A 25,070-nucleotide genomic window follows, 5' to 3' on the forward strand; every position below is an offset into this window, starting at 1 on the left:
TGAAAGGTTAGCCAGTGTGAGAGGCAACCTGTTGTACTCAGATTCTGCTTGCTTAATAATACAAACCCTCTATCTGTTGCACTAGTTTTCCTGCATTGGGATTTTCCGGGGATGTGTTGTCCAAAAATAACGGTGTCCCTTGTGTTTTTGTCTCATCTATCGTTTCAATTTATGATTTCTATGTCAGTGTATTATGCAGTAGTTTTTTTCATCATTGTTTATAATTAAATAACTTGTTGAATGAAATAACAAGTAGGAGATGATAAACCAGTGACTGCAGTAGCATTTCTATATAGATTCAGAAATTTTCACAGTACTCCCTTGGGTGAGTCACTATTGATTAGAAGAAACTGGAGATGGAGTTCACTAGGCCAGATGGAAAATCAGTAGTTCTCGGAGGCATGCATTCCTATCCACCCTAGACAGTCTCAGCCCATAAGATGGAGGCAAATCTGCGACATGGGGACACAGCATGGGCAGTGGAGCTGAGGATTTCAGAGGTTGGGGGACATGCCTAGCTACCACCACCAGATATACAAGTCTTGCTGGACAAATACACATTAGTGTTTGGGGATATTCTACTAGGGCAGCCACAAGACAAGGGATTCGAGAACACTAATGAGTTGGAGTTAGGTGTGAAAGCGATGATCACTACCCCTTATAGGTATCCTAAGGCCTATAAGGATGAGATTTAGAGGGCCATTAAAGAGTTGTTGGCATTGGGCCATATCAGGCCATGTTCCAGTCCCTTCACTTTTTCAGTAGCACTGGTGAAGAAGAAGGATGGGACCTTACGCATGTGCATTGACTACCGGGCCCTCAGCCAAAAGACACTAAAGAACAAGTACCCCATCCCCCGCATAGATGAGTTGATGGATGAGTTTAGAGGAGCCAAGTACTTCTCTAAGATCAATCTACGTTCAGGGTACCACCAGATCACGATGAGGGATCAAGACATCCCCAAGACAACTTTCTAGTGCCATTATGGGCACTTCGAGTTCCTAGTCGTGCCATTTGGGCTGACGAACGCTCCTGCTACCTTCCATTCATGTATGAATCATGTCTTCCAGAGGAAGTTGAGGAGGTTTGTGCTGGTTTTCTTCCATGATATCTTGATTTACAACAGGACTTGGGAGAAGCATCTCCAGCACTTGGAGGAGGTGCTACCTATTCTGGAGAGCAACAATTTTATGCCAAACTACCCAAGTGCGAGTTTGGCTTGAAAGAGATGCTCTATTCAGGGCATACCATTGGTGCCAATGGAGTGAAATTCCATGAGGAGAAGATACGAGCTATCTGTGACTAGCCAATACCCAGAGATGTGACAGCCCTGAGGGGTTTCTTGGGTATCTGCGCCTACTACAGGAATTTTGTCAAGGGATTTTCAGAGCTGGCAACACCCTTGACAAATTTGAAGAGAGGGGCTTTTGCATGGACTGATGGAGCACAAGCAGCGTTTCATTGCCTCAAGGAGGTGATGAGCAGTTGCCCAGTTTTAGCCCTTCCATATTTTTCCCAACCCTTCACCGTGGAGTGTGATGCATCCGGGGAGGGAGTTGGAGCAGTTCTATCACAGGATGGGCACCCCATTGCTTTCGAGAGTTGGAATCGCTTACCACATGAGCAGTCATATTCCATATATGACAAAGAGACGCTGGCCATCATGCATGCATTGGCCAAATTTCGATAGTATTTGGTGGGCAACAAGTTTCGGGTGAAGACTGATCACAACAGTCTTCATCACTTCATGGGGCAGGAGGGCCTCAATGACATGCAGCGGAGATGGGTCAGCGAGGTGCAAGCCTATAACTTTGACATAGAGTATGTGCGGGGAAAGCACAATGTCGTGGCTGATGCTCCATCACGGAGACTCGTTGGTCTATCACTCATGAGCATCTGCCATGATTGGAAGGCCCAGCTACTGGTGGAGTACTCCAAGGACAGGAGGGCATGCGAGATCTTGGAGGGTACCCACGCAAATGAGCGCTACCGAGTGATGGATGACGCCATCTATTGCACGAGGCGCATATTTCTGGTGCCCAACTCACAGTTGAGGGAGAGAGTGCTCCAAGCAGCACATGACTCGCCATTGTCAGGGCACCAGGGATTCCGGAAAACATACATGGGAGTTAGGGAAAGATTCACATAGAAGGGCCTCAAGGGGGACATGTTGAAGCATGTATAGGAGTGTGAGGCATGTCAGCAGAACAAGGGGGAGTTAATTCACCCTACAGGATTGCTACAATCTTTTCTCATCCCCGAGGGGAAAAGGAAAAGCATATTTATGGATTTCATCACGGGGCTCACCACAGTGCAAGGCAAGGACTGCATTTATGTAGTGGTCGACCGTTGGCCAAGTATGCCCACTTTTTCGCCATCCCCACTAGGTATTCGACTGCACAGGTTGCAGATTTATTCTTTAGAGAGATATTCCAGTTACACGGGCTTCCTAAGAACATTGTGAGTGACAAGGATAGAAGGCTCATGGGAGCCTTTTGGCAGGAGCTTTTCAAGTTGGTCAGTACCGAGCTCACTCCTAGCACGAGCTACCACCCCCAGATAGATGGCAGGATGGAGCGAGTTAATCAGTGGCTGGAGGGGTATCTGAGGAACTACGTGACGAGACAATAGAGGGCTTGGATCCAGTGACCGCATTTGGGCAAGTACTACTACAACACCACCCACCACATGTCCATTGGTATGACTCCTCTCTATGCCTTGTATGGCTATGATGCATTATCTTTTGCTAATGTTGTTTTTGGAGATGGTCGGACCCTAAAGGCCAAAGGTTGGATTCAAGAGAGCCAAGACATCCTCAAGGTTCTCAAGGATAACTTAGTGACAGCACAGAACCAACAGAAGGTGTACAGAATCCAACACCAGACATAAAGACATTTCAAGGAGGGGGACTTGGTGTACCTCCAGCTATAGCCGTACAGGCAATACAAATTGAAGAAAAAGGGGGCTAAGAAGCTACAGCCCCGCTTCTATGGGCCATATGGGGTGATCAAACGAGTAGGGGAGGTCGCCTATGAGCTGGAGCTCCCTCCGAGGAGTAGGATTCATAATGTATTCCATGTCTCATGCCTTAAAAAGGTGTTGGGGCAACAGGTGAAAGCAACAGTAGACTTACCCCCACCAAAGGGCCACTTGGTTTTGGAGCATGAGACCATCTTGGAGAGGAGGGAGAGGAAGTTGAGGAGCAAGACCTCTAAGGAATTCTTAGTACGCTGGAAGAACTTGCCGGATAAGGATACCACCTGGGAGGGTGAGCACATTTTGGAGAACCTAGCTCTAAGGTTGCTTAAGGGCAAGCAACATTTGGGAGGGGAGGATTGTCATTCCCCTTCTCAAATACATTTGTAACAGGTTTATCTCTACACATTTTTGCACATTTTTGGCTAAGGAAAAGGTCCCAATAGTTTCGACTTAGGGACTTAGGAGAAATTTTGGCTTAATTAGATTGCTAGAGGAAGGTGGGGGCCACCCATGTGGGAATTCGAACTAGGCCATTCAAATGGCTTGGAGGCAATTTGAAATGTTGATTGGAGGGGCCCACATGAGGCAAGGAAAGCCCACGAAGACATAAGGAGGAGGAGGCTCTCATTTGATTCATTCATTCAACCTTGCATATCGAATTTATTTGTCTGATTGCTCAATTTCTTAGCCGAGTCAACTGGTTGTTCAGCCATGAATCTCTCAATCGGGAGATTCAAACTTATCTTTGGGGGACTTCGAGTTCCCACGCTAGGAAGGCAGCTCCACAAGCATTTTCAAGAGTTCTGGGGAGTATCCACAGCACAATCACTCAGCTACACTCAAGAAGTGCATATTTTTGGGCCACGGCGAGAACACGCAGAGGGAGATAGAGCCACCTTGGATCAGTTAATTGCTGCGGGAGCCAAGGAACCTAAAGGACATCATAGGACCAACATTCAATGAGATTTTTGGAGCTAAAGAAGCCGGCAACCCAGCAATTCGAATTCTAGGTTTGGGAAACAACGTAGAGGGCCATTTCAGCAATTTCGTGGGTCTTGAGGGCAGGAGCTACAACCCGAAAACTCATCCGAGAAGTCAAGATATTTGTAGAAGGGATCATATCAGAGTTTCTGGACACTTTCGAGGAGGTTTTACAACCTGAATCCAACAGGCCGAGTTTTGCAGTTGCAGCTGAAGTTGGGTTCCTTGGGGGTTGAATTTCAAAAGTCTAAACCAGCGAAATTCCTTTGTGGGTGTTTTTGGGTTTAGGCCAAGGAGTAAGGAGCTCAAATATCATAATTTTCTGAGCACGAGAAGCAATGATTCCAGCTCTTCGAAGTCAACAGACAAAGCAGTTTTCTGGGCAGTGCAGTGCAGTTTGGTGCAGCAGTGGTAACAGCCTTCAGTTCAGCCATTACTCACCTGAGTTTGGTCATGCTTGTCCATTGTGACAAGCCCAAGCACACCATTCTATTTACTATTGTATTTTTCTCCTGGAAAAGTAATAAAATGGCTCAACAGTTCTTTACTTCTAGTGTTTTCATGGGTGCTTAGCGTCTATTTCGTTTTTCTGAATGTTGGACTATTTGTATGCTTTGTATATCACTTATACTCTGATTTAGGAACATTCCACACAACCATTGGGAGCACCACATGTTTATTATGTGGAGAACAAGGAGCTAACCCCTTGTCCATTACTTTTGAAAGTTAAATTCATCTTTATTGGCAATTATGGACTTCATTAGGCCTCTGACAGAGCCCAATGACATGCATTATTGATTATTCAACATATTTGGAGGTTTGTTATTTTGATTATGAGCTAGTTTGGTGGGCTTGTCACCAATAGACAGCTATTAACTTATTTGCACATTATTTTTAGTTGATGGGCTAATGAAGGCTCAAATTAGGTAATTTGAACTCCTAATGAGTATATAAATAGGAGATACATCAATTCATGTGTATCATCACTTGGATTGGATCATTCTCTCTCTTGAGAATTTCGCATTTCTTTCTTGGAGGACAAATTGGAGCATGGATGATTTTGATGTTTGGATTGGATTTTCTTACCTTGGAGCTTCTTTATTGGCAAATGTATTGATGGTTGGATATATTCTCTTACATGTAAGTACAAACTTGATGCTATTTTCTTTTACTTCGTCACATACATTGATCACGGGAGCTAGTTTAGGGCTAATTGTTGCATGCATTTACTGCTTCATTGTGGAATTATGTTTCTATATAGCATATTTCTATGAATGGGCCGCGTTTGTTGAATGAATTATCCTAGAGATCGAAGTTATCTTGATAAGCCATCTTCGTTTGCAAGTGAAGTATAAATGTTTTAAGGTCACTTTCTTTTTTGCTCTAACATTGGACGAAGTTGCCCTTAGAGCCTCCTTGAGCTAGGAAAGAGATCCTTCTTCATAATTCTTCCTAACTCCATATCCCCAAAAAGGAATTAGGCATTGATCCACCATAATGTGATCACCTTAAAACCTTGTTCTTCACCTTTTTCCCTTCTTTTCAAGTTCTAGCCATGTTTGGCCACTTAGGGCATCACTTTCCCGACAAGGTAGCCATAGAAAAAGTTTGATCTCCTAACCTCTACTGCCCTAGTGTGTCCTCAAGGTCTCCTTCAAATTTGAAGAAATTCTGATGGTGGGATTGTGAGATATCCCAAGCCTAGCTCTGAGATCAAACTTTGCCCTAGTGTTCCCTAGGCTAGTACCTCATAGGATCAATTTGACACCTCTAAGTGAAAACTCTTGCTTTGATCCTTTCCGCTTCCTTGTTTAGGTTAAGATCATCATTGGTTGCTAAACTCCCTCCCCTTAACCTAGGTTGTGTTCACTTGGTCTCGTGTGGTCCCATACTTTTGAAAAGTCAACTCTTAAAGAACCACTTGGGAAGCCAAGTTCAATAAGGATTTTAGGGATTGGGAACCTCCTTTACAAGGCATATTCCTTAAATCCTCACCTCCTTCTCCTAAAAAGCTTTGTACCTTGCTTGAAGAGCAAGTAAGCTCCATTCTTAACCTCCTTCCAGAAAAAAGATCATTAAGGTCACTTCACATCGATTTGTTGATTCATCCTTCACAAGTGACTTTTCATATACCGGGTCTCCTCCCATCAGTGAAAGTTCGTAAAGAGAAGTGAGCCTTAGTTGATGTGATAATGGGCTAAGTCTCCATTGTTGCCCTTCCTCTAGCATTTGTCCCTTTGGGAGTCCCTTTAGGCCCCCTGCTAGTTTAAGTGGTAAAAGGGCTCAAAAAATTTCTCGGCCTTCACCAAAATTCCACGTATATTTACAAGGATAATTTGTCTTATGAAATTCATAAAGAATATTTGACCCTTTTGACTTTATAACTTTAATAATTCTTGTCAATAAAATCGAATTATAAGGATTTGTTGAATAATTAATATTGATAGGACAATTTGGTCAACAAATTAAAAAAAAAAAATTGCCAACCATTTCATTGAGCGATTAATATTCAGGAGACAATTTTTCTCTTAGAAATAATTTATCCTTCCTACCAAGGTTTGTCTTCAAAAAAATCCTCCTTCCTCCTCATGCCGACACAAATATGGTTCGAAAATTTGGCAAGTAAACCCTCATGTTGGCAGGAATACCAGCTCTGATACCACTGTAATATCCCAAATGAGATATTATGCAAAAATCTAACTAAACCAAATATTACTCCATAAAAATTTCCATTTATTTTAACAAAGCATTGCCATGTAAAAATATAACCAAAATCATACGACAAAATAACAACAAAATGAACAGGAAAAATCTCAGCTTTTATTATAATAGAAACTGGTGTTTATATGTTGATACAACAAAATCGCTGAGATGGGAAATTGGCCTCAAGAATTTGCTCCTATGCTATTCTGGCCCTCCAAACTGAACTGGACTGCATTGTTAAGCTCTCCTATGAATTCTGGATGAATTCACCAAGGGACGGTGGGTATTCGCCCAACCTCACTGAATCACTCAAGGGTTTCCATCCTGGGGTTACCAAAGAAGTAGAGAACCGAGTTCTCAACCTCTCATACAAGAAGAAATATCAGATCCAACATGTCCTCTAATGGCCTCCTCCTCCTCCTCTTTTTTATAGATCTCATGGACCCCTCTAGAACCTCCCATTTTATTATTATTTTAATCATTGAGAACTTTTCCCTCTTTTATTCCATTTAAAATATTCTTTTTAATGTGGGAAAAGGGTAAATTGGCCACCATGCCTCCTTAGGTCACTGAAAATCACTACTAACCATCCCATTTTGTAGATCTTCTCGTTCTGGATCCAATGAGCTATTACACTAACGTGTTTCATCAAGTATCATCTCAGAATGCTACCTTAAGCGTAATTAATTGAGTTAAGCCCCACTAATAACCCTGTTTTTTGAAAGTTGTCAAAATGCAACGGAACAAAAGGCAAGTTGTGTAGATGATAGAATATGCCAAGGGAATGCCATTGAATCCCATAGAAACTCTTCAAAACCCCATGAAACATCTCCAAAATCCCTTGGGCCCGCTGATGAAGTAAACCTGCACCTATGACTTGTCTGGCACCAACCCTGAAAGTCTATCCTAACCATGCCATGAGGAACACCAGAAAAAGGAACATCAAAAAGAATAAAACCTCACTGAGGATGACCAAATCAGGTTTAAAAATAAAATTTATGTGCCTAACAATGTTGAAATAAAGAGGCTAATAATGAAAGAGTTCCATGTTAAGCCTTATTCATGCCATCCAGGATATCAAAAATCTCTTACAACCATTGAAATGTACTATTATTGGCGGAATTTGACAATGGAAGTGGTTGATTTTGTGGAAAAATGCATAGAATTCTAACTGGTAAAGGTCGAGTGCAAGCATCCAACAGGTTTGTTGCAGCCTATTCCCATTTCAAAATGGAAATGGGATGTAATTTATATGGATTTTATTACAGGTTTGCCTAGAATATCTAGGCAGCATAATGCAATCATGGTAGTGGTTGATAAGCTAAGCAAGGTAGCTCACTTTGTAGAAATAAAGTACACTAACTCTATTAGCGATGTGGCACAAATCTTCATAAAGCAGATTGTGAAGCTATATGGTATCCCCTAGAAAATTGTGTCAAACAGAGATGCTAGGTTCACTTCAAGGTTTTGGCAGGAACTGTTTGCAAGGTTGGGAACATAGTTGGAATTTAGTACAACATATCATCCACAAACAAATGGGAAAACAGAGAGGAATAACATAATTCTTTAAGACATATTAAGGATGTATCATGTATGTGATGTATCGGACCAAGAAGTGGGAAGAGTATCCTCCATTAATGGAGTTTGCATACAATAATGGATACCAAGAATCCATAAAGATGGGCCCATTTGGGGCATTGTATGGTAGGGGTTGCAACACTCCTATTAGTTGGTGTGATCTGGGTGAATATGGTCCTTCTTGGACCTAATATGCTCAAGGAAATGGAGCAACAAATTCCGATCATAAAACAGAATTTGAAAGTGCACAAGATAGGCAGAAGAGTTATGCAGATCAATATAGTGTGCATAAAGAGTTCCAAATTGGAGAGCATGTTTATCTGAGAATAACAACCCAAAAAGTGTTCCCTAGAGATTGGGACATGTACCAAGTTGGCCCGAGAGTATTGTGGGCCTTTTGAGATCCTTGAGAGGATTGGACCAGTGGCATATAAGCTGGCTTTACCTCCATCAGTTAGAGTTCATGATGTTTTCCATGTCTCTTTGCGTAAAAGATATGTGCAGGATTCTATTCATGTGATTGATTGGTTTGCGCTACAGGTGGAACCAGATGGAGAGTTCCAACGAGAGCCAATGTGCATTTTAGACCGGAGGAGTCTCATGCTCCAGAATCGAGCCATAGATCAAGTCAATGTTAGTTTTTGTAGCATCGGATGTGTTCTAGCCTTGAAATTTTGTGGAGAGGCTAGAATACATGAAATCTCCAAAACCCAGAAATCGTTTCTAGAAATTCCAATTACAAATGACGTAATTCGATTATTAGTCAATTTTTAAATATTTCCTAAGTCTAAACTTAGGGAATATGACTAATTAATCATAATTGATTAAGTTATGGTGTGAATGTTCTAGAAACTCACACAGATCGACTTCAAGTTAATCTTAGCCATTGGTTAAAATCTAATCTTGGCCATTGAAGTCTCAACAGAAGATTATAAGACGAAGTCGATGGGGCTTGGAGAAACAACTTGAACGGTTTGATTTCATGAGCAGATTGATTTCTTGAGTAGCAGCATTCAGTTGCCGGAGAGAAGGCTAGAGAAATTGAAGCAGTGAGAGAGGGGCAGGGACAATGACGTTGGAGGAAGGATTCCAGTTTCAGTGAGTGCATTTGCAGAGAGGCAGAGGAGCCATACTGAGGTTGATGCAGAGTAGTGTAGTAGCCTCTAGAGGCAATTTCGAAATTGCAAGGGAGAAGTAGAGTTTCAATGCTAGATGTTGGGCAGAGGTTCTAGAGGCCAGGAGAGTCATTTTCCCAGACAACAGCAGGCCAGACAACTTGAGAAGTTGTTCCGAGCTGAATGCAGAAGCGACTGCATTAGGGTGACGCAGTGACTATGTAGATCCAGTTTGGACGACTCAATTTGAGCTGAGGTCAGAGCCTGGATTTGCCTATGGAGTGAGGAAATTCCTCACTAGATTTTTCTTGCCAGCCTTTCTCTATAGGATTGCCAGTTTCAGCATCTAGTTGTACTCAGATTATTTCACTGTTGCATAATAATAAAACCCTCAGCTGCTGCACCAATTTTACCAAGTTGGGTATTTCTGGGGACATTGGTCCAAAAATAACTGTGTTATTTTATGTGTGTGTGCTAGTATTTATTCCAGCATTTATTTCTTCTGCAGTTTTATTTGTGTAGGTTGCAATGTGATTGATTCAGTATTTGTTATAGCAAACAATAAATAAATTGTTAAAACTTAATTTAACAATTAAGAGTATTATTTCCAATTGTTGTGATAGGATTTCGGTTTCCCGAATTTTCACATGGTATCAGAGTGCAGATGATCAGTTGGAGAGCTCAGTAGCAAAGGAAGAGGGATTTTTGTTGTTCAGTGAGGGCAGAAAATCGAAACCCTAGAGGCAATGCAATCACCTTAGCCAAGAGATCGAATTTTTTGAGGAGAATCGATTTTTCTAAGAGGGACACAAAAATTCGATCTCTCTAGATCAAGGAATTCCAGAGGCAGAGGGATCAACTAGAGTTGTTTCACAGAGCAAGTCCCTAGCTACACGCAGTAGTTTTCTAGCAGGTTGCTAGAGTAGAACAAGCATCGGGTGGAAGAAGAGCACACAATGAGGGAAAATTTTCCTCAGGGAACTTCTAGTCTCAAGAAGTTTGATTTCCCTTGCAGATCAACAGTCGTTGTGAGCAGATTTTCTCACTCTAGAGGGAATGTGAATAGCCTAGCAACAACTGAGCAGAAGGGAAGATGGGATTTTGGACATTATCTGTGTTGATTTCGGGTAGCATTGGATGTGCTCTAGCCACGAAATTTGGTGGAGAGTTTGGGGCACACAAGATCTCCAATACCCAGAAAGGGTTTGGGTAGATTCTAAATAGTTCAAGAGATATTAAAATAATTAATATTTTTAATGGAGTCCGTAAGTTTAAACTTAGGGAAAATAAAATATTAATGTGTATTTATATGAAACTATGTTAGAATGGTCCAAAAGACATGGATCAAGCCAGATCTAATCTTAGTCGTTGTTTACGGACTTAATCTCGGCCATTGATACGTCAACAGGAAAAGTATAAGAGGAGGCTTGAGGGTTACTTGGAGAACACACCAGAGTGATCAGTCATTCTATTCTCTAGAGCGGGGTTTGCTAAGAGAGATAGAATTAGTGATCGGGAGATACAGATGAGAGGAGTTTGAGTACAGAGAGATAGAGAGATAGAGATAGTGTCGAGAGAGCAGCGCAGTAGTCGGGGAGAGTGAGGCAGAGCCAGCTAGGGTTCACGCAGGGCCACGCAAAAGCAGTCAGGAGCTGCGCAGAGCCTCAGAGAGGCCAGCGTTGCTGACGCAGAGGGCTAGAGGGCTGACGCACGACCTCCTAGGGCTGACGAAGACCTATCCGAGGTGATGCAAGGCCAGCGCTGGGCAGAGAGGGGTTGACGAAGTCTAGAGAGAAGCTGACGCTGGGGTTTCTGGGGAAGATTTGTGCTGAGTAGCTACTGGAAGGTTTATCCAGGGTTTCAGCAAGGAGATTTGTCAGAAACTGAGAGGTATTACTGCCAAGGAAATTCTCTGTCGGGTAGGCCAGTTTCGGCACCCAGATTATACTCTGATATTGCTTAATAAGAAAACCCTCAGATAGTTGCACGGGTTTTCCCACATTGGGTTTTTCCAGGGACATTGGTCCAAAAGTAATGGTGTCATATGGTGTGATTGTTTCTGTTTCCTTTAGTTGTTGATCTGTAATATGTTGAGCATGCACTAGTGTTTATTTTTAGTATTTACATTGTAAATAACTTGTTAAATAAAATAACAAGTAGGTAGGAATAAATCAGATAAAGTGCATGGAGGGTTTCTAACTAAGAAAACTTAGAAACTTCAACATGGTATCAGAGCGTGATTGCAGATCATAGGAGGACTAAGGATATCAGCCAAGTGGAGCAATAGCAGCAGAAAATAGTTGTCCCTAGGTGACAGAAGTTGTTTTTAGCAAAGCAACAACAAGGGAAGGGTGACGCAGTACTTGCGTCATCAAGGGTGAGCCGAGAAGAGGCAATGCAGAAGCTAAGGAAGGCAAAGGGAGCCTCACGCAGAGCCACACAATAGCTAGGAAGGATGACACAGTTGGCTGAGAAGCTGGGGTTGCTGGTGTTGGGATTCCGTGAAGCCTAGGAGCTCTCACCTTCAGATTGTTGGGGTTTAGAAGGCTGTGGGAATATCGCAGATTGGAGTTGGTGAGGTAATGTAGTCAGAACAGTACTTGATAGATCAAGGCCAGAGAAGCTGCTATCGAGGGTTTCTAGCCAAGGAACCCGGATCAATGGTGCGGTTGCACAAGACGATCAGAGTAGGGGGCATCTCGACAGCGGCAGAAGGATTTCCAGGAGGGAAATCAGGACTCAAAGGGAGTCCAGAAGAGAACTTCCAGACGGGAAGTAGAGACTCAAAGGAGTCGAACAGAGAACTTCCAGGAGGGAAGTAGAGGAGCATCATGGCACTACACGGAGTAAGAGACCAGGATAGACTGGACGGAGCATCGAACTTCGTAATCTGGAAGGCCATAATCTTATCCGTACTTGATAGAAATCGTATCAAGAACTTCGCCTTGAAGGTAACATATATCCCAATCGACCCCAATGATAACGACAAGTACAAGGGGGCAATAGCAAGGGACAAGAGCATCATCCTTGATGGGGCCAAGGATCATGTAGTACCACACATAGACGAGAAGGAAACAGCATTTGAGATGTGGGAGGCTCTCAAGAAGTTGTACCAGCATACTTTTGTGCAGAGAAGAATGCTGCTTGAGAATCAATTGAAGTCGCATCAGATGAAGAAGGGAGAACCGATTGGCACCTTCCTCGGAGGATTGAATAAGATTCGAGATCAGTTGACTACTATAGAAGTGACGCCGGATCAAGAGCTGATGGTGAGGACAGCCTTGAATGTTGTCTCAAAAAACTGGGAGGTATTTGTCCAGAGTATACTGGGCAGAGTGACTCTCCCACCTTGGGACAAGATGTGGGCAGCTCTTCGCTAGGAAGAGATCAGACAGCAGTCGAAGATGGGTAGCAGCAGCAAGGGGATCAAAGTCAAGCAGGAGGAGGAAGATGTTGCCCTAAAATCTAAGGGAAAGCAGGAAAAGAGGAAGAAGAAAGATCTTTCCAAGATCAAGTGCTTCCATTGTGGGGAGTTGGGTCATTATGTGACCCAGTGTCCAAGAAAGAAGAGTAAGGGAGAGTCTTCCAAGACTAAGGCAGTGCCAGCACGAGCAGAGAAGAAAGTTTTGACAGACGATGACTGTGCCATGAGTGCACACGCAGTACTTGAGCAGAAGTGGGGAGACATTGAGCTATAGCCAGATGGACTACGAGGCAATGAGGGGCAGAATCCTTGAGATACCCAGCCTCTTGGATTAGACCTTGCTACGGGAGCCCCGACGAGGAGTAGCAGGACTGGCTGATGTGGGTAGAGACAGATGCGGATGGAGCGACATACAGAGCTATATTGTAGGAGTCCTGAGATAGCGCAAGGCTAGCAGGCTGCAACAAAGCGAGAGGCACAGGAGTGTTGCACCAATGCAAGATGGAACAGAGAGGTGTGCAACGGTGCGAGATGCAAGGAGTTGTTGCGGTAGCACAGAGGTCAGAGAGGGAGCACTTGTCAACGGCAGAGGGAGTTTTAGCATCAGTGGGTGTCTCTAGCCCAACATGGAGGTCGGATTGGGAGATTAGTTACTTACTTCTCAATAATTGAGTTGCAGTGTAGCAGTGGGCAACATGATGCAACATGATGAGAGGAGGTGCAGTGCGGATGCAGTGCAGGGAGAAAGGACTAGCAACAACATGAATGTAGAGGGAGTTGTTGTACAAATGTAGCAGTGGCAGTGGCAGAACCATGGGCAGTAGTACAGGATGCAGCAGTGCAGAGGATGTTGGGCAGGAAGGCCTAATACAATTCTTGCTAAGAGAGAGTGTTGATTTGGGGTAACATCAGATGTGCTCTAGCCACGAAATTTGGTGGAGAGGTTGGCGTACATGAGATCTCCACTACCTAGAAAGGGTTTGGGCAGATACTAAACAGTTCAGGAGATTTTAAAATAATTAATATTTTTAATGGAGTCCCTAAGTTTAAACTTAGGGAAAATAAAATATTAATGTGTATTAATATGAAACTGTGTTAGAATCGTCCAAAAGACATGGATCAAGCCAGATCTAATCTTAGTCGTTGATTAGGAACTTAATCTCAACCATTGATATGTCAATAGGAAAAGTATAAGAGGAGGTTTGAGGGTCACTTGGAGAACACACCAAAGTGATCAGTCATTCTATTCTCTGGAGCAGGGTTTGCTAAAAGAGATAGAATTAGTGATTGGGAGATGCAGATGAGGGGCATTTGAGTACATAGAGACAGAGAGGGAGAGATAGTGTGGGGAGAGCAGCGCAGTAGCTGGGGAGAGTGACGCAGAGCCAACCAGGGCTCATGCAGAGGCAATCAGAAGCTGCGCAGAGCCTCAGAGAGGCCAGCGTTGCTCACGCAGAGGGCCAGAGGGCTGACGCAAGGCCTCCTAAGGCTAAGCAAGACCGATCCGGGGTGATGCAGGGCCAACTCTTGGCAGAGAGGGGCTGACGCAATCCAGAGAGAAGCTGACGCTGGAGTTTCTGGGGCAGATTTGTGCTGAGTAGCTGCTTGAAGGTTTATCCGGCGTTTCAGCTAGGAGATTTGTCAGAAACTAAGAGGTATTACTGCCAAGGAAATTCTCTGTTGGGTAGGCCAGTTTCAGCACCCAGATTGTACTATGATATTGCTTAATAAGAAAACCCTCAGATAGCTGCACCGATTTTCCCACATTGTGTTTTTCTGGGGACATTGGTCCAAAAATAATGGTGTCATATGGTGTGATTGTTTCTATTTCCTTTAGTTGTTGATATGTAATATGTTGAGCATGCACTAGTGTTTATTTTCAGTGTTTACATTGTAAATAACTTGTTAAATAAAATAGCAAGTAGGTAGGAATAAATCAGATAAAGTACATGGAGGGTTTCTAACTAAGTAAACTTAAAAACATCAACATGGTATTAGAGCGTGATTGCAGATGACAGGAGGACTAAGGACATCAGCCAAGCGAGCAATAGCCGCACAAAACAGGTGTACCAAGGTGAAAGAAGTTGTTTCTAGCAGAGCAGCAACAAGGGAAGGGTGACGTAGTACCTATGTCATCAAGGGTGAGCCGAGAAGAGTCAGCACAGAAGCTAAGGAAGGCAAAGGGAGCCTCACGCAGAGCCACACAATAGCTGGGAAGGCTGACGCAATTGGCTGAGGCAGGGTTGCTGGTGCCGGGATTCCGCAGAGCCTAGGAGCTCTCACCTTCAGGTTACTGGGGTTTAGAAGGCTGTGGGAATATTGTAGATTGGAGTTGGTGAGTTACTGTAGTCAGAATAGTACCTGACAGAGCAAAGCCAAAGAAGTTGTTAACGAGAGTTTCTAGCCGAGGAACCCGAATCAATGGTGCAGTTGCACAAGACGATCAGAGTAGGGGGCATCTTGACAGCGACAGAAGGATTTCCAGGAGGGAAATCAAGACTCAGAGGGAGTCCAGAAGAGAACTTCCAGACGGGAAGTAGAGACTCAGAGGAGTCGAACAAAGAACTTCCAGGAGGGAAGTAGAGGAGCATCATGGCACTACACGGAGTAAGAGACCAGGATAGACTGGACGGAGCATCAAACTTCGCATTCTGGAAGGCTAGAATCTTATCCGTATTTGACAGAAATCGTGTCAAGAACTTTGCCTTGAAAGTAATAGCTATCCCAGTCGACCCCAATGATAATGACAAGTACAAGGAGGTAATGGCGAGGGCCAAGAGAATCATCCTTGACGAGGTCAAGGATCATGTAGTACCACACATATCCGAGAAAGAAACAACATTTGAGATGTGGGAGGCTCTCAGGAAGTTGTACCAGCATACTTCTGTGCAAAGAAGAATGTTGCTTGAGAATAAGTGAGGTCGTATCAGATGAAGAAGGGAGAACCGATTGACACCTTCCTCGGAGGACTGAATGAGATCCGAGATCAGTTGACTGTTATAAAAGCGACACCGGATCCGAAGCTGATGGTGAGGACAACCCTAAATGTTGTGTCAGAAAACTGGGAGGTATTTGTTTAGAGTATACTAGGCAGAGGAACTCTCCCACCTTGGGACAAGATGTGGGCAGCTTTTCGCCAGGAAGAGATCAGACAGCAGTTGAAGACGAGTAGCAGCAGTAAGGGGATCAAAGTCAAGCAGGAGGAGGAAGATGTTGCCCTAACGTCTGAGGGAACGCAGGAAAAGCAGAAGAAGAAAGATCTCTCCAAGATCAAGTGCTTCCTCTGTGGGGAGCTGGGTCATTATGTGACCCAGTGTCCAAGGAAGAAGAGTAAGGAAGAGTCTTCCGAGACTAAGGCAATGCTAGCACGGGCAGAGAAGGAAGTTTTGATAAACGATGATGACTGTGCCATGAGTGCACACGCACCACTTGAGCGGAAGTGGGGAGACATCAAGCTGTAGACAGATGGACTACGAGGTGATGAAGGGTAGGATCCTTGAGGTACACAGCCTCTTGGATTAGACCTTGCTACGGGAGTCCCGACGAGGAGTAGCAGAACTAGCTGATGTGGGTAGAGACGGATGCAGATGGAGCGGAAGATAGAGCTACAATGCAAGAGTCCCAAGATAGTGTGAGGCTAGCAGGCTGCAACAGTGCGAGAGGCACAGGAGTGTTGCACCAGTGCGTGATGGAACAAAGAGGTGTGCAACAGTGCGAGATGCAGGGAGTTGTTGCAGTAGCGTAAAGGCCAGAGAGGGAGCACTTGTCAGCGGCAGAGTGAGTTTCAGCATCAATGGGTGTCTCTAGCCCAACAGGGAGGTCAAATTGGGAGATCACTTACTTACTTCTCAGTAATTGAGGTGCAGTGCAGCAGTGGGTAGCATGATGCAACATGATGAGATAGGATAGGATGCAAGCCGATTTTCAGCAGGAGGAGTTGAGATGAGATCTAGTGAAGAGCTCCATCAGTGGGAGCAGCGGCAGATCGAAGCAGGTGAAGGAGGAGGAGAATGTGGCCCTCGCATCGAAGTGTCCCAGTCAAGGACAAGGGGAGCAAGGAAAGAAGAAGGACCTATCGGAGATCAAGTGCTTTAGATGTGGTGAGCTCAGTTACTAGAGTACCCAGTGTCCTCTCAGGGAGAAGGACAAGGAGGAGAAGTAGGATCAACAAGCAGCATCGAGAGAGATCAATAGGTTGTCCTCTAGACTACAGGAAGACTTCATCATGTTTGTTGACATACCACGAGGAGTGAAATGGGGAGACTTGTTTTTGTAGCCTTAGAGTGCTACAAATGGGTAGGATCCTTGAGGATGTCCACCTCTTGGATCAGTACCTTGCTACGAGGCCCACAATTTTCAGTAGCAGGATGGATCAGTGACAGTGGATGCAATCATATGCCAGAATGACATATGCAGAGTCTAGTTGCAGTCAGATGCTGGGAAGCGCAGTGCAGAGTTGGCAGCAGTGCAGGTGGCACAGTGCAGAGTCAGCGGCAGCGCATACACCTCAGTGACAGCGCAGATTCTAGCAACAGCCAGAGACATGGGAGACAGATGCATCATACTAATCACAGTTGATTCAGTATTTAGGATGCTTTTCAATTGCAGATGTTGCAGTTGCAGCATCAAAAAATGAAGAGGGAGTTGCAGTTCATAAGCAGTGTTGGCAGTAGTTCAGTAGGGTTAGCAGCAGCACATACCAGAGTTGCGCAGTAGTTGGTGGGCAGCAACAGCGAGACATCAGCAGTGGCACAAGAGATGATGCAGAGACAGGGTGTTACTGCAGGGGGCAGCAACTCTAGAACACATTCCTCGCTAAGAGGGAGTGTTGGTTTTTGTGGAATTAGATGTGTTCTAGCCTTGGAAGTTTGTGGAGAGGCTAGAGTACATGAGATCTCCAAAACCCAAAAATCATTTCTAGAAATTCCACATAGAAATGACTTAATTAGATTATTAGCCAATTTTTAAATATTTCCTAAGTCTAACTTAGGGAATATGACTAATTAATCAGAATTAATTAAGTTACGGTGTGAATGTTCTAGAAACTCACACGGATCAACTTCAAGTTAATCCTAGCCATTGATTAAGATCTAATCTTGGTCGTTAAGTCTCAACAGAGGATTATCAGAAGAAGTTGATGGGGCTTGGCGAAACAACTTGAACAGTTCGATTTCATGAACAAATCGATTTCCTGAGTAGCAGCATTCAGTTGTCGAAGAGTGAGCCAGAGAAATCAAAGCAGTGAGCGAGGGCCAGGGATAGTAAAGCCGGAGGACGAATTCCAATTTGGGTGAGTGCATTTGGAGAGAGGCAAAGGAGCCACAGTGAGGCTGACGCAGAGCAGCGTAGTAGCCTCTAGAGGCAATTTCAAAATTGCTGGGGAGAAGCAGAGTTTCAGTGCCAGAAGTTGGGCAGAGGTTCCAAAGGCTAGGAGAGACATTTTCCCAGACAACAGTAGACCAGACGGCTTGAGGAGAAGTTGTTCTGAGCTGAGTGCAGAAGTGACTGCGCTAGGGTGACACAGTGACTACGCAGAGCCAGTTTGGATGGCTCAATTTGAGCTGAGGTCAAAGCATGCATTTGCCTATGGAGTGAGGAAATTCCTTACTAGATTTTTCTTGCCAACGTTTCTCTTTAGGATTGCCAGTTTTGGCATCCAGTTGTACTCAGATTATTTCACTGCTGCATAATAATAAAACCCTCAGCTGCTGCACCGGTTTTCCCAAGTTGGGTTTTTCCAGGGACATTGGTCCAAAAATAACTGTGTTATTTTATGTGTGTGTGCTAGTATTTCTTCTAGCATTTATTTCTTCCACAGTTTTATTTGTGTAGGTTGCAATGTGATTCATTCAGTATTTGTTATCGCAAACTATAAATAAATTGTTAAAAATTAATTTAACAATTAGGAGAATTATTTCCAATTGTTGTAATGGGATTTTTGTTTCCCGAATTTTCACATTCAAGGTGCAATGGAAGCACTTTGGGCCATAGGAAGCAACTTGTGAAATGGATGATGCCATGAAAGCTAATTATCCCTTTTTGTTTGTTGGTTAAGGCAAGTGTGTATACAATTGTAAATATTGTATAGAGTTGTGTCTATACAGCTCCATAAAATAGTATGTGTTTGTGTTTAATTCTGTTGTTGCATATTTCTAAGTGGGAATATCACATTGTTCATTACTGCAATGAAATCACTCTGACTCTCTAGATTTACCATTGTGTATATATATATATATATATATATATATATATATATATATATCCGCAAAGAGCATGGTCATTTATGGCTGATTTTAATATGCCTGTGATGTTATCCTTGTTGTATTGACTATGAATATGATGATGTTGATATAAAAAGTACTCTCTTAAGTATAAATCTGGGCATTGTCTACTCATTTGAACCAAAACCCAAAAGAAATTACACCTTCAGAATCTTTCACCAAATTGTTTGACTAAAGACATCACTGGAACACAAACAAATTGGATAAAAATACAGTGGCCATTTCGTGATTCCTAAGAAGGAATATTACAAGGTATCCCTTCAATAGGGTGTTATGGGCTTGAAAAACAAGGGTGCGCACCCCTAGAGGGCTATTGAGCTTATATATCAACTTTGACTACATTGGCATTAAGCACACCAAGCAATACAATAAAAAAATTAAGTATATGGCCATAGCCATAATTACAAGTACATAATCATGCATATGAACAGGTCATGGCCACATGTAGAGATTACACCGATAATTCCAACAGCCATTGTAAAATTTGGCAGATATAAATATGACCAACCACACTAGAAATAAATTGATAATTTTCCCATAAAAATTAAGAAACATAAAAATCAAGTAACAATATAAGAAATAATCGATGAATTTTTCAATGAAAATACTAACAATTAAGAGCATATCAAGTGGCAATAACTGATTAGAAATTAGAACATTAACTGTAAAGGATACCCAGCAATACCTCAATTGTAACATCATGATCTAGTAAGGCTATTGGAGGAGAAACATAATCCATTGGTGGGTCCTGTTGGGGTGGAATTAGGGACTTGTCCCAGCTTATAAAATATAGATCACCATCCAAATCACTTCCTGAACACTCATCTGGATGGGGTCTGCATTTATGAAAAAGCATTGCATTAGCAAACTTTGTGCTCATAAACTAACATATAACTGAAATACAGAACAAAGAATGAGGTCTTTTGGTATTTAATGTCATCATTTCAGTTATTTGGATAAAATGCATGATACCAAAAATAATTTTTTGGATAACAAGAATGGAATGTACACTAATGTGTATTAAGATTATCATGTACAAGGAATATGTGCCAAAGCATAACAAATTACCTAGAATTGCTACCAACTATCCTCTCTTAAAATAGACCTTCTACATAAAACATGTATCAAAGCCATTAAATAGAAACTCAAAACCACTAAAAAGATGGAAAAAAGATCTGGCTTCAAAGCAACTTTATCACAAGAATCAACAAACTGAAGCAACTAGCATAATGGAAAGATAAAATCCCTGATATAAGTTTGTTATCATTGTTGATTTCTGGTAGCATCGGATGTTCTCTAAGTCTCAATTTTTGCTGGGAGGCTTGGGTACATGTATTCCAAAGAATCCAGAAAGGGTTTTGGGAAATTCCACCCGGAGACGATTTTATTAAAATAATTAATTATTTTTAATGGGTTCCTAAGTCTAAAATTAGAAAATTAAAATAATTAATGGGTATTAATATAACTGTGGGTGTAACTTCTAGAAGAAGATGAGGATCAAACAGAAATGATCTTAGCCATTGATTAGCTTCTAATCTGGGCCGTTGAATGTCAACGAGAAGATTATTTAAGGAGGCTTGAGGGTCATTTGGAAGATACACCGAGAGTTGATATGTCAAATCGAATTGTGGAGCCAGAGAGCAACACAGTGATTTCATGGTGATCATGCAGAGAGGGGAAGAGATAGTTTTGGCTGGAGAATCTTCTCCGGAACCAAGAATACGCAGCAAAGAGGCAGAGAAAGACGCAGAGGAGGCAGTGCAATGCCCAGTGAGGGTGACGCAGAGCCAGGAAGGGCTCATGCAGAGCAACGCAGTGCTTTCCATGCAGAAGTTCTGAGCCAGGAGGGCTGAAGTCAAAGCTCCTGAGATAAAATCGATCCAGCAAAGAGGTGACGCAATGCCCCAAAGGCAGTGACCTATGCCCACACAGTGTAGAGTGAGGTAATCTCACTAATTTCTTCTGCCGAGTGATATTCTCTGTACTGGATTGCCAACAAGGCATCTAGAGTTTGTATTCAAAAATTACTACTACATAATAATAAAACCCTCAGATTTGTTGCATCGATTTTCCCACATTGAGTTTTTCCGAGGAAATTTGTCCAAAAACAATGGTGTCATTGTGTTTTCTTTTCCTTCTTGCTCAGTTTCTTGTTTTTGCATTATATTTAATTAAGTGAAGGCTGCAGTGTATTTATTTCGATATTTGTCATAGGAAACTGCAAGTAATTTGTTTAAAGGAATTTAACAAATAGTAGAAATATCATCAGTTGTTGCAGTAGGATTTTGGGTTTAGGAATTTTCACATGGTATCAGAGGAGTGCAGGCGAGACAAGAAGAGCAGTGCCAGAGAACCCAACGCTGAACAGAGAAGGAGTTCGAATAGTTGCAGGAGGCAGCAATTCAAATTCCCAGATGGATTGCATAGTCTAGACCAGAGGGCAAAGATTTTTGAGGAAAGGTCTCTCTTTGAGTGAGTTAACAGAGAGGCAAGACTTCCAGATCGAAGTTTGTCAGTGTCAAAGGGAGCAGCGCCGCAGCTTCAGTGGAGAGGCGGTTTCCTTGCTGGACGCAATTTTCTACAGGCAGTTGCTTGGCAGAAAGACAACAGAGGGAAGAGAGAGACACGGTTGAGGGAATTCTTCCTCAAAGAACTTCCAGCCAAGGAGTCTAAATTCTCACGAGCTAAACAGCAGCAAGGGGCAGTAGTTCTACTGACTCAACCAGGGAGTGCATAGGTTAGACCAGAAATAGCACAAAGGAGAGAGGAGCCCATTCAACTTTCTATTTGGAAGAGATGGCAAATAGTGGGTAGAGAGATCAGGGCATGTTGGATGGGGCATCCAACTATGTGATCCGGAAGGCGAGGATGTCGTGCCTTCTAGATGAGTATTTTCTCAAGGCCTATGTCGAAAGCGTGGTGGTTGAGCCTATAGATCCAGATCCGCTAAAGAAGTACAAGGGAGAAATGGCAAAAGCCAAGAGGATGATCCTTGATAGAGTAAAGGATCACGTGGTATGTCACATCGCTAGGAGAGGGAATGCTAAGGAGATGTGGGATTCCTTGGAAACGTTGTATCAAGAATCTTCCGAGCAGTGGAACATGTACTTAGAGTAGAAATTGAGATCTTGTTAAATTTAGATATGTTCTATGCTTAGAGCAATTTGCTTCAATTTTTCATATTAGCCCAATTTCAATATTCAGATTAGTAATCACATCAGCATGATAGTAAAGTCCAGATAGAACATAAACATAAACAGTAGAAGACAAGCCAAGACAAGAGGACACAAATGTGGCACCAGCCAGGGACAAACCCCAATGTGGGGAAACCCTTGATCAATTCTTCTTATATTCTTCAATAGTTCAGCAGTGTGAGAGAGAGAGATAGTACAAATATACAAAATTGATATTTAGGACAACAATAGAAAACCATTGACCAAAGAAGTCAATTCTGGTCAAACTAGACAAAATCTTCCCCTAGAGATCATTCATATGGCACCAATAGGATGCTCATCAAACTGAGCCAAACATGGTCAAACCTTGACCCAATACAGCTCCCAAAAACATTGTTGATTGCTTGTTGCACTAGTTGTCCCTGCTTCAGGATTTAAGGCATCAACAATACATGTTTTCAGAGGCTGAGGTGAGACTTCATCATTGCCATGCTATAAATGCAGCCCTTAGACAACCCTTGAACAACCTTTTCTGTTAGTTATGGCCTGTGGCCTAGCTCAGCAGCAAGATAGGCCTATGGACCTCCAACGAACAGCTCACAAGCATCATCAAACTATCTAGCTTATTAGAAGTTGGCTAGCTGTCAGTACTTATTTAATTCGCATATACTATTCAGCTTGTCAACTTATGCCAGTGGCTTCATTACCTAGCAAAACATACGATGAACAACTTCTTTCATCACGTTGTTATCTACAGAAGACGTGTTGTACTTCCAGACTTATTCATGCAGTGATAAGACCCCTTTTTTGCAGTAATTAAGAGTCTCTCCTTGACTACGTCTAAGGGTTCTCCTTTACTAAAGTTTAAGGCCTCCCTTTTAACTGCGTCTAAGCTCTCTTGGATGCGGATTAAGGGCTTCTCCTACTGCGGCTTAGGGCACTACTTGACAGTTGCTTGAGACCTCCATTTGTTGTGGCTGGAAAATCCTTCTTTGACTGCAGCTAGGGAAAATTATGACTATGGATTAGGACCTTCATGGATTGTGTATAGAGCCTCTTACTTGCTGCTAATTAGGCCTACTTAGATTGCGGCTAGGGCACCCTTAAATCTGCAGATTTATCTCTTCCTTGACGCTGCTAGAGCTCTCCTTCAACTGTGGCCAAATCTCTCCCTTACCTGCGGCTAAGTCTCTTCCTTACTGTGGCTAGGGTAAGGCTAGATCTCCCTCCCTTTAGGACTACGGCTAGGGTAAGATCTCCTCTAGGACAATGTATTCTCCTTTAGACCTCTCTTCCACCAATACCTAAACAAGTGGAGAGAGATCACAAGAGATGTGTGTCTCAAAATGACTTGAATACCTCCTCTATTTATAATGCCATGCTGAGGATAAGTTGGGGTAATTTGGTTGTTGGCCGACCTTGAGAAATTGTCAAGTAACACAAATAAATTCATATCTCCATGAATACATGTCGGAGTCGGATGTTCTTTAGATCAACCCTACACCTCTCGATGAGAGGAATCCAAGAAAAATATCATCTGCTATAAATGCGATGACCCACATGGAGTCTGGCCCTAGTTGCCAATTTTAACACTCCCTCTCAACCAGGGAGAACTCCATCTGCCAATCCGTACTATCTCTGCCATGGAACACTATGCTTTGATTTTGTTTGTGCCCTAGAAATTAATGTGAATTTATGAAACACTTGTAATCTTGGCTTGTTGCATATGTTAGTCATCTTGACAAGAACAACGAACTTTCCTAGGGGTAGGTTGTACACCTTTTACCTTGAAACCCCATCAAATCTTGCATATCAAAGTATAAAAGTCTGAAATTGTCATGTAGTTGCATCCATCATCAGTGAATCTACTTCTTTAGGCCTCCTTAAAGAGGGAAGTTCCCAAATCTTGATTGTTTTGACTCTAATCTTCCCAATAGCTAGGCACTGGTCATAGATCCTTGGTGATCACATTAACTTAACGATATATCATTCTTTCACATCCTCCTTTCTTCGTCCTCCAATGGTAAGGAAATTTTCTAGGGCTTGGTGTGAAATTTTAGGGAGGAGGATTTTTAGGATTTTGTCCAGACAAGTTTCTTCGTTTATGTCTCCTCTAGGCATCCTCTAGTTTTGAACGAATTCTGATGATGGAATTTCAAATAAATTGATGCCCTAGCTATTACACCAAGAGGGAACCCTTGACGCTGCTTTGACTTGCGGATTTCTTGAACGTTTTCACTTTGTAGTTCATCATTCAAAAATGTTTCGATTAACCATAGGTGATCATTGGATGAGCCTTTACCATGGTATATCTCTAAACCCTTGGTCTCATAGTATTTCTCTCAAGGGTTTTTTCATGGAAAGTCACCCTAGCTTCTCCCAAAGCTCACAATTTAATTGAATCTTTCCATTGAATGAGCCATCCTTGCCTCACTTTGAACCCTAGTATGAACACATCAATCACAAGTGAGGGATTTCAGAAGTTTGATCTTAGGCATTCATCATTATTGAATATTCCTAAGCCCAAGGTCATCCTTCATAGGTCTTTCTTGGGGATCCTTTCAGCTTTTCGTTAAACATTTGAACCATTAATTAAGCCTCTCCTTTGAATGGGCCTTGGAAATCACGTTATACCTTGCTATTGATCCTATCATTGAAGTGATTTCCTCCATATTGGGACTCCTCCCATCAGTGAAAGTTCGTAAAGAGCAGAGGACATTGACTAAGGTGACAGTGGGTCCTTGTCCTAGTAGTTTCCCCTTTTGAACCCCTCTTAGGACCCCTGCTAGATTGAGCGGTAACGATCCCGCTCCCCAATACCATATATTTCACTCCC

At 42.7% G+C, this 25,070-nt stretch overlaps 1 protein-coding gene across 1 annotated transcript in view; it reads right to left on the reverse strand.

Annotated features, from left to right (window-relative positions):
- The window catches only part of LOC149250862 (putative RNA-dependent RNA polymerase 1), a 279,545-nt gene that overhangs the window by 163,309 nt on the left and 91,166 nt on the right, over positions 1-25,070 (reverse strand). Inside the window, 1 exon segment of the mRNA XM_089453772.1 lies at positions 19,747-19,897. Coding sequence (XP_089309898.1) covers positions 19,747-19,897 — 151 coding nt within the window.

The sequence above is a fragment of the Pinus tabuliformis genome, chromosome 7, assembly GCF_031772625.1.
Source record: "Pinus tabuliformis cultivar Carrire ecotype Pingquan chromosome 7, CPIR1, whole genome shotgun sequence".
Lineage (NCBI taxonomy): Eukaryota > Viridiplantae > Streptophyta > Pinopsida > Pinales > Pinaceae > Pinus > Pinus tabuliformis.